Below are 11209 nucleotides of genomic sequence, written 5' to 3'. Positions count from 1 at the left end.
GGGCATCAGATGGGTGATTTTTTTTTTACCTTCGGTACGTAGCGAAGAACAGGAGTTGCCTTCTTTTTTGTAGGAGCGACGCTTTCTTTATTTGAAGTGGAGAAAGGCTTCTTGGTGGCGGCTTTTTCAACAGTCACCATGACCTTCTTGGCTGCAAGATCATCACACTTGGCCTTGGTGACATCATCAACCCTTTTCTTATTCACGACATAGTTCTTCAAGTAGAATTTTGCACCGGCAAAGTGTGATTCAGCTTCAATGAATAGCTTATCATCAGCTACTATCTTTCGTTCAACTCCACCTTCAAGATACTTCAAGCATTGATAGTAAGAGGACAATATAATTTTTTTTCCCATGCATCCAAGGCCTGACAAACAATATATTGTATGAAGTTTTGGCATCAATCATATGCATCATTGGATCTGATAAAAAATCATCCATATGAATCCCCAACTTAATAAATCCCATGGCCCTCTGGCCTCTTTGGTTGAAACCTTGGATCATTATATGACTTTCGTCCAGTTCATCAGTAGAGATGTCAAGTTCCTTCATAGTGCAAATGGGGAGGATGTTAACTCCGGATCCCTCGTCTATCAAGATTTTATTGATCTTATTTCCCAGAATTTGACCCACCATGTATAAGGGATGGTTGTGTAGGGCTTCACCAAGTAAAAGAACGTTATTTGTGAATGTGATTTTTGTATCACATACATATGCCTCTTGGCCAAAAGGTTTAGCAAGCGGTTCAGAGGATAAAGGAACTTCTATGGGCATATTTTCAGCCTTTTCCCCCTCTTTGGCAGTATTAAAACAAGATGCCTCAAGGTTAACTTGGGCAGTCTTTATATAGAGCCAACTCGGTAAGAATATCTTTAAAGTCACCGGACGCCGAGGTTTCTAGTGGTGAAGCTCCATTACCCTCGTATTTTTTAGAAGCTCGAACAACCTTTGTTTCATTGATTTCCTTACCATCTTCCCCCTAATTGATTTCTTGACCGAATCCTTTCGTAGACTCGTCTTCCTGTGTTTGCACCTGGTTATTAGAGTCCAACCTTCATCATTGCTTTCATCAACTGAAGACTTGTCATGCTCTAATGGCCTCTTATTATGCTCTTCAACACATATTTAGACCGGATCGAGTGAGCCAAAATTAATAGAGATTTGATGAGAACTGATCGTCTTACTATCGAGAAAGATCTTCTTCTCATTTGTTGATTGCATGACTTTGTCTTTAAATACAAAGCACTTTTCCAGAGAGTGAACTACAAGCCTATGATACTTGCAATAATTTGGATCATTGGTCCTTCCAGCTTCATCAGGACACTTTATCTCTGGTAAATTAATGAACTTATGCTCAAGAAGTTCATCAAAAATCTTGGCAACATCAGAATCAAGGAAAGGGTAGTCCTTTTCTTGCATCTCCTTTAAAGTCAACTTCTGATTTGGATGTGATCGAGAAGTAGTTTTCATGCTTTGCTTCTTGCTCACCTTCGTGGTGACCTTCACAGGAGACACGTCGACATTCACGGATTTTTTGTTATCATTTTGGGGACAAACTTACCCCATCTTTTAGGTTCTTGTTTATACTTTCCCCTTCGAGGGTAATGGATAGGCGCTCCTCCCTTCCCAACAGAAGACAGGCTCAACTCCATGCCATGAGCACGAGTAGCTAACTCTTCAAAGGATTTTGGTTTAATTTCTTGTAAGATATAGAGAAGTTCCCAGTGCATTCCTTGGATGCACATCTCTGTTGCAGAAGCTTCGCTGAGCCTATCTTTGCAGTTTAGGCTCACATTTCTCCATTGATTGATGAAGTCGATGACTGTCTCATCCCTTCTTTGCTGAGTATTTTTGAGCTCTACCATGATCACGGTACGCCTTGTGCTATAAAAGCGATATAAGAACCCATGCTCCAATTGCTCCCAATTATCAATGGAGTTAGGCTCAAGTTCTGTATACCAATCAAAGGCGTTTCCCTTTAGGGAACGAATAAACTGCTTGACAAGATAGTCACCATAAGTTTCAGCATTATTATATGTCTCAACAAAGTGCGTGATATGTTGTCTCAGGTTCCCTGTGCCCTCAAATTGTTGAAATTTGGGTGGTCAATAGCCGACAGACATTTTGAGGCTATCTATCCTTGAAGTGTAGGGCTTGGTATACGCAATTAAAGACTTGGTGACAACATCATACTTGTCTTTGAGGGTCCCTTCGATGAATTCCTTCAATTGCTCAATCGGGATCATCCCCTCAGAAGAAACTCGTACCTCTTTAGTCGGTGGTGTTTGCTTTAGAGGATGTTCTGTCTCGTGATCCTCGGGAGATTTTCCCGGTGCATGGATAGATTTTCCGTCTATTAGGCCTTCCATCCTATCCACTATCTTATCAATCCTAGCATTTTGATTCTAAACATATTTGGTCAGGCCTTCAATTGCCTTTGTCAAATTCGCAAGCTGCTCTTCCATAGATGAGGCATCAGTCACCATTGCTTGCATGATCACTGGAAACGTTAGAGAGTAACACGGATTATCGCATAAGTTGATCTTTGAAGTGCTCATCTTCGGTGTAAGTGGAGATGACGCATTTGTTGAATGACCATCTCTCTTTGCGCCAGAGTATTTGGAACCAGAATGGTAAAGTAGAGCTAGAGTCTTTTTAAACGATTCTGTGACACTGCTTCCTCCTTTCGAAGCCTTGTATTAGACTTTTATCCTTTTGGGGTTGAAGATCCAAAAACTAAAGTTGGCACGGACGATACTGGATGTGTTTGTTATCCTAGCAATCCTGCCTTTCTTCTTGTAACAGCTCCTAAGCTTCCGAAGGTAATACCAAGGAAGCTTTCTACTTCAATAGAGAACTTTGAATCATCAACCTTGGAAGCAGCTGATTGAGAGTTAGTCTTCTTGGAAGTCATTTTGGGGTTCTTAATCTTTAAAGTCTGAAAAGTTGAGATGAGAGGTAGAGATCGTCCCACTAGGCATGCCAGAATTTGTTGGACAATAAAATTCTCGAGACCAAAACTAATAACCGAGATAAAAAAAATACTGCAATAACCAATTTATTGATTTTAATATATGAGTGTTACAATCTCTATGAATTCTCTGATTCGCCTTTTCAACTATAAATTCAAGGGCTTCAAGCTTGATCTTGAATTTTGACTTGAACTTGACGGATCTGATCCTGACTTGTGCTTGAATCCAAGGGCTTGGTATCTTGTTCTTAAATCTTGCGGTCTTAATTTTGAACTTGAACTTGATTTGAGGACTTGATGAACTTGATCTCGACTTCTACTTGAATTCAAGGACCTTTGAGCTTGTTCTTGAATCTTGTAGTCTTGATCTTGAAGCTTGAACTTGTTCTTGAATCTTGAACTCTTGATCTTGAAATCTTGAGCTTGTTCTTGAACTTTGAACTCGTGATCTTGAAACTTGATGAACTGATCTTGAATTCTTGAATTTGTAGAGAAATCTGTTGCTTTGATCCACGAGCTCTCTCTTGCTTCTTGTTAAACTTGTTGGTGCCTTTTCTGAATTGTGAGGCCCCTATTTATAGTTGTAGGAAGTAAGGAGTCATGATAAATATGAACTTTTTTGACCAATCAGATTTAAGTGACATGACACCTTTTATGGGCTTTTAATTTACTACATCATTTTAACAAGTGGCATGGTCCCATTGACTCCTTCACTTGACTTGGCATTCCACGTCATTTGACATGTGGCACCCAATTGGGCCTCTAGAACATGATGATATCTTGGGCTTGCTAAAGTGGGATTAGTCATTTGTAGCCCAAATTAATATGATGACATCTTAGGCTTGATAAAGTGGGCTTAGTCATTTCTAGCCCAAATTAATGGATTAATCCAATAACAATTGGACTTTAATTAAATCCATGAATGTTTGGACTTAAATGATTAATTCAATTATATTAATCTCCAATATTTGCTTGAGATTAATATATTTTGAATTTAATATAATTCGAATTTCGTACGGATTTAATTTTAACAAAATTTCATTAGATCCAAGAAGAAGCGATAAATAAGTTATACCTACATAAGTTATCTAAATACTGAGAAATGATTAGGAATATGATATTAGTAATATACTTATTGACCGCCGTCTTTTATCATTCTGTATGTGATCTGTCGTCATTCTCCTTATGCTTACAAAACTCAGTTTGGAATAATTAATTCTGCTAATCAAAATGTTTCTGCTAATTAATTAATTCCACCAATAATCAAAAATAGTTTTAATAATTGATTTTAGCTTGTGTTCTACATGATCTTACTTAAGAGTTCAGTTTATTAATCCCCAAAATGATCCTCAGAACCGTCATTTTTGATTGGTCGGTGTATTCTATTTAATTTGATTCCAATTATGAACAATTAGATACAAACTAAATACAGTAATGCAGTAGTAATAAAGTCTACTAGTAATATTATAATACGTACTCCGATGTATTATTAAATTATTTGACTAGCTACTCTATATTCCACTTGATATATGCTGTCTTCTCATTAATTAATAGTAACAATTTCAGGTAGCAAATTCTTGGACCTTAATTGTTTTTCCAGCTTCCACATGAATGATAGTTAACCAGTAATTGTGAAGATAGTTAACCAGTAATTGTGAAGAATTTATTTTATTATAATTGTCACTCTATTGTTATGTGAAAAAATATGTAGTCTGAAATGCACTGTATCAGCTGAACTATGTGCATATACCTTTGTGAGTTTCCTTAATAATTCCCTCCTCATTTTCCCAATGCAACTTATATATATGTATCATCCAGTATAGGTGCATGTACGTTAGTTCTAGTAATAGCCATTATTTAAAACAAAAGACTTGTAGTGATAGTCTGCTGCATATTTAACCTATTGCATGCATGCCTACCACTTCTTTATTAAATATAGTAATCAGTTCAACTTTTAATGAAATACCGCCTGTATTTTTAATCCATATAGATATGATATTATATTAATCCAAGTAACGCATGGATATAAACAAATTGAAACACTGTATTTGTACAGCACACTTCTATGGAAATATCTACCTACACTACTACTCATTGATGTTTAGTTCTTTTATCAGTTAACTTGACAAAGAACTTGGACAATTCAAGAGCAATCATGAAATACTATTTTATTACACACTTCATGCACGGTATCTCAAAAATATCATGTTAGTGGAAGACATCCTTAGAATTAATGAAAGATTAATGTGACAAAGAGCTTGGACAGTTCAAGAGCAATTGTGAGATACTATTTGTTAAAGTATGAGCGCTACTTATTTCTGTGGAACAGATACTGTTTGCCTATCTGTGGAACAGATAAGTAAACGCAGTTCGCAGAAGAGAAAGCTAAACACAGTGTTTTTACGTGGAAAATATCCTGTTCAAGAAAGGTGTAAAAAACCACGACCTGTACCTCTACAGGATTTAATCCCAACTTTACTAAAAACTCTTGAGCCTCAACAATCAAACAATTACAAGTCTTCTTGTAACTTCAGAAATTAAAACTTCTAATTCCTATCACTACAAAAACACCAATCTCACCCAAGATAAGTGTTCCCAAATCTTCGAGTTCCCCAACTTAAAGACAAATACTTCTATCTCAGTTTATAGATCATTGAGTACAAGAACTATGACTCGTTACAATTAATAGAACCAACCTATTACAACTGATCTACAACTTAAGACGTATAAATTAGGCTCTTCTTCTTCAACTGGACGAACTTGATTGCTTGATTGTTGACTATCTCTTTTTATGCGCAGACCACTTTGATCTTTTTCCTTTTATTTATAGCAACCCTAACTGAAACCTTCAGTTGATCTCCTTTCCTTACTTGAATTGGATTGCCTTTTCCGTCTTTTAATTTCTGCCACCTTTCCTTGTTTCCTAGTTTGAATTGGACTGCCTTGATGTCCTTCCTATCTTGACTTGGGTTGCCTTCACTCTTTTGGATTAGAACTTGTTTCTTCTTTATCAGCTTGACTTGTAAATAGCTTTGCTCTAACATCCTGTCCGCCTTGTAGGGTATTCATGCTAATCAATCGATAGTAGTAGATTCACTTGTGTGGAACATGTTGCATGGAATATATTGTGGAACCTGTTTCATTCACAGTGTTCATCATCAAAACTTCAACTGTTTTTCCTAACACTATTTTATTAAAGCACTCATTTTACCTCAAAAACATTATGTTAGTTCTAATTCAAGAATTTTGAATCTGAAACAGAATAACTAATGTTGTGTCCAGTATGGAGGAAAATGTTTCTAGAAAGAATTATTTGATTCTCTTACATATTTTCTGATGTTTGGTTAGTAAGGACAAATTTATTTTCACAAAAACATTCAGATATATGCCACGACTTAAATTGCGAGATCATTGAGGCGCCTACACGATTCTAACTCAATAGGAGAGACCCTTACTAGCCATTCGTTTTTAAGCAAAATTTTTTGAAATGAACAATTATATTAATCGATTCTAATGGAAGCTCAAATTATTAATTACTATCTCCTAAAATCATACAAGTAACTAATCCGATAACATACAACGTTTTTCAGGAACCTAGTCTAGAAATGTACAAGTGCTTCTAATACAGAATAATGACAAGCAAATAAAAAACACAACTTTCTCCTAAGGAATGAGACATGCAAAAGTCGATGATGGATACTTGCTACTTCAATCAAGAAACTTCAATCAACCTGCAACACACCTACACCACAAAAAGAGTGTAGCAAGAGTAGTATCAGTACACCATACGTACTGCTAGACATTATCCGTCAACTAAAATTAATTCAGATAATATTATATATAAATCAACAGAACAACCTCGTGCAACAACTTCACATCCTAATTTCACACCACTTATTATGCTTTCTTAACATATGAAGATTTCAAATTATATTCCTTATTTCGATTATACCCTAGCATTTATTGCTAAGCAAATTGTTTGATTTGTGGTAAGTTCGACAACCACTAACACATTTACTGATCGAGACTTAGCATCATCAAAGTTACGCACACCATTATCACCACTTGACAGTTTATCTATCGTTAATTATTACTCTCAAGTCACCTATCATTGATTACGGATTCCTCACCCACATCGCAAATCAACCCAACAGCAAGGCACAAAATATGATCACCATACATATAACATATAGATATTATTGCATGTGCAGTCCTTACATTATTTTAAGTATTATCTATCTGAGCACCAGGTCCGAAGGCCTAATCATTCTTTCTTCAGTCAATTCTACATAGTGTACCTCGATGCCAAGTTTCAGCCATAGGATGCATGCAACCATGCTCCTTGTTCCCGATCTAAAAGTTTCCGGATCCAGCAAGCTCACTATCACGGTCAGCAAGCTGCTGCGGTAGACACATCCGGCATGTCCACCTCTTGTGACTATTTTATTCAACGACTATTAAACAAAATTAATTGATATCCCAAACTCGACGAAGTCATATAGATAAAAGTTTTAAATTCTTAGGCCTTTATCGCATATATTTCAATAACGACAAAATGAGTCATTACAGTATATATAATCAGGGCAAATACTAAGACCCCGATATGAGACCCAGATTCGACCTAGACTTGGGCTTGGAACTCGAGACTTGACCCCAACACTTGATCTGAGACCTGGCTCCCGATTTGGAACTCGACTCTCTACCTCAACCCAACCCCAGATCCGACTCCTGATTCCAACCCTATCCCTGAATTTTCCTTGGGTCTCAGGTCGGACTGGCTTGAGAGTCGAGTGGTGAGGTTGAAAAATAGTTTTGAAACAAATTCTCCTTCGTACCAAACACACAAAAGTCAACTATGTGCCTAACAATAACGCTCGATCTTCAAACATTATTTTGTTATACGAAGTGATGAATACTTTTGCAGCAATTAGTAATGCTAACCTATTCAACTGTCAACAAAATGAAAACGAAAGCACTCTCTTTGTAACATTAATTTCAACGTTTTCATCCATCCTTTAAAACAAAGTCGATCACCATTTAATACCCAGTAACATACTGCATGAATTCGGGATCAGACTCAAGGCCTTCCATAGTATCCGGTGACAATATCACCTCCAAATCTACACTTCCTCCTCCTCCTCTCCCAGGAAATGCTGATATCTTACCATCAAACTTGTTCGCCCTACCACTCCGAACTGCAACGGGCCTGCCCCACCCGAAATCATTCTCGTACATTGGAAACCTCGGCGAGCTCCCCATTGTCAGCATAGCTCCGTCGAAATTCCCCAGAGGGAAGCACCGTGGATCCTTCTCCCAATCCTCTACGAACTTCCTCACCATAACATCATCATGCGCCTTCACATTTTTGTTCAATTGCTCCGCACACCAATGCAGATTGTGAGATAAAACGTCCCCTGCTGATACATAAGTAGGAATGCTCTGAATTGCGTTGCCAAAGTATAACGGATTTAGCTTAGGCTGGAGACGGTTACGGCAATTTACAGCCATTCTGAATGTCGTCATTTTTGAAGCTGGGAACTTCCTTGCACGTGTCACTGCACGCCACAGCAATGCGCAAAGCGATTGAAATGATGAAATCTCAGCCATTGGATTTACCATCTCCATTTCTGTTTTGATTTTCAAGGGATCATTGCTCTGTTTTGCCATCAATTCAACAATGTTACTTTCTCCGTTATAATTCATTTTTTGATTGTTAGTCTCTGCTTTGAGTCTTTGAATCGATTCCCTACTAAAACTAAATATTCTCTCCCTCAATGGAGCATCGCCCGAAAATGTGATTTTAGGGCCATCAGCAGGGAGTTTTAGCACGGAATTTGAAATCAAAATTGAGTTTCGGGTAAAATCAGGCTGCCTTATAATCCTCTTCACACCCCTGCTCACCTCAGCAAATGTATTGAAAAAGTTCCAAAAAGATGTTCCGTCAGTGACAGAATGATTGACGGCGCATCCAATGAAAACACCATCAGCTAATTCTGTCACTTGGACAGCAAGAAGAGGGCTAAAATGTCCTCGATAGCTAACCATGCGGTCCATAGGGAAAAACTCCTTAACATGATCAGGAACATCAAGAGATCCAATGACATCGCGAATGAAAATGTGAGTGGCTGCAGCATGAACAAAATCAACTCCAGCATCATTGCAAGAAATATAGACGTAGCCACCTGAGTCGGTCACAAATTGACCGGCGAGTGGAGGGAATTGAGTGAGGGTTTGAGAAAGACTGAGCTTGAGAAGGGAAATGAGGTGAGCGATAGGAAAAGGAGGACGAGTAAATAGACAACCTTTCTGAATGTAGTGAACGGAGAGCATAGGAAGATCGGAAACAGAAAGTTTTAGATCAGAAAGAGATGATTTTTTGGATGGGAAAATAGTGCATTTGGAGACCAAAGTTGTTGCTGCAGAAGTCATTGTTAGTTAATTTGCAGCTGAGGATGAAGTGACAGTAATAAGCAGAGGGGGCTATATATAGGAGATTTATGGAATTTGATTCATGCATTTGTGGTAGTGGCAGTTGTCTTTTCCATTTGCTGGCAAGTTTGAAATGGAGGGAGTTGAACCTAGTGTTCATTTTTATATTTTTTTAAATTTTGATTTGCGGGACTGCACTTAAAATATATACTGTTGAGTAATAAAAAAGGTCTCTCTTGTCGTGGGTTGTGACTGGTAAAATTGTTCTCATATGATCAGAAGGGCACCAGCTCAGGTTACTAGCTCGAGTAATGAAAATAATCTCTAGACTCTCTGGGTGTCAAGTAAACTTATCGACAGGGGTGGAGTCACCTTCGATGAAGGGTGATCAAATGCACACCCTTTGTCGAAAAATTATGTGGTAAATAGAGGTTAAATATTAATCATAATGAGTGTATATTTAATTTTACATACTCTTAACATAGGTGAGAATAAAATTTGCACATCCTTCGCTGAATTTCTGGTTTCGCCACAACTTATCGATTAAATTAATCAAATTATTCATTTTTTGATATATAAGATAATTAACCAACCAATTAATTAAAAACAATAATAAAATGACAAAACTTGATCTTTCTACAATATTACTAATATCATAATATAATTTTCATAATTCATTTAACTGGTAGAATGTATTACCTATTTTAGTCAACAATGCTTCACAGAATATAATTTTAAAAACTAAATGTTGCAAACCGAGATCAGTCAACAATGCTTCACAGAAAATAATTTTAAAAATTAAATGTGAGATCGAACACTCGACCTATGGGCAACAAAAGTGCCACTTGTACTAGATAGTGCTTTGTATTATGGGTGACAAATTTAATATTTAATTATATCAGTATTAAAAAATCAAATACTGCAAATTGGGATCGAACACACGACCTATGGGCAACAATTTGTATTATGAGTGACAGATTTAATATTTAATTATATTAGTATTAAAAAACAAATGCTGCAAACTGGGATCGAACACAGATTTAATATTTAATTATATCAGTAACAAAGGTGACGCTTTGCCACTTGCACTAGATAGTGCTTTGGTATTATGAGTGACAGATTTAGTATTTGACTATATCAGTATATATATATATATACCTATATACATAGAGTTTTCGTCGAAGTTTGCGGGTGGCGTACCACTCCCACGACAATGAATAGACCCGTCCCTGCATACAGGGGTGTTCATGGGTCGGTTTGGATCGGTTAGTGATTAAAATCATAACCAAAACCAATATAGTCGATTTTTGAATTTCTAAAATCAAACCAAACCACAAAAAGAAAATAATTGTCGGTTTGGTTCTTGTCGATTTGATTCGATTTTTTGATTTTTTTCGATTATTGACTAGCCTACTCCAACTATCTCTAGAATAAACTTCTTTTTTTAACCCATAGAAAAGAGTATCGCATTGAACAATTTCTCATGAAATAAATGTACAATGATGGACAAATGACACTATAAACTCTTAAAAATTAGAACAAACACATTAAACAAAACCAGCATTGAGATGAAAAGCACCAGCTTTGTATTGTAGACAATAAGATTATCCAACAACATACAAACACATACATGTACATTATAAAACAGAGTTTTGTATTCTGTTGCAGTGTACTGTAAGAAGAGACAGAGTTGGGCAAACTTGAATTATCTGTTTACTTTATAGACAAGTTAGGTGAGCTAATCATATAGGGAAACGATTGAATAAACAAGAAGACATAAAACTATCATTTGAACCAGGGACCATGATG

The 11209-nt window shown here is 36.8% G+C and overlaps 1 protein-coding gene across 1 annotated transcript; it reads right to left on the bottom strand.

Annotated features, from left to right (window-relative positions):
- Positions 1-7833: 7833 nt before the first annotated feature.
- Positions 7834-9445, bottom strand: LOC107853001 (uncharacterized acetyltransferase At3g50280). The gene has a single exon (XM_016698030.2). The coding sequence runs from the start codon at positions 9398-9400 to the stop codon at positions 8009-8011; it is 1392 nt and encodes a 463-aa protein (XP_016553516.1). The 5' UTR covers positions 9401-9445; the 3' UTR covers positions 7834-8008.
- Positions 9446-11209: the final 1764 nt, after the last annotated feature.

This window comes from Capsicum annuum, chromosome 5, assembly GCF_002878395.1.
Source record: "Capsicum annuum cultivar UCD-10X-F1 chromosome 5, UCD10Xv1.1, whole genome shotgun sequence".
NCBI lineage: Eukaryota > Viridiplantae > Streptophyta > Magnoliopsida > Solanales > Solanaceae > Capsicum > Capsicum annuum.
The sequence above is the reverse complement of the archived record's forward strand: the minus strand, read 5'-3'. Positions and strand labels throughout refer to the sequence as shown.

Bases quoted from the DNA above. Each gene is read 5' to 3' on its own strand.
- LOC107853001 (XM_016698030.2), bottom strand. From the start codon at position 9,400: ATGACTTCTGCAGCAACAACTTTGGTCTCCAAATGCACTATTTTCCCA.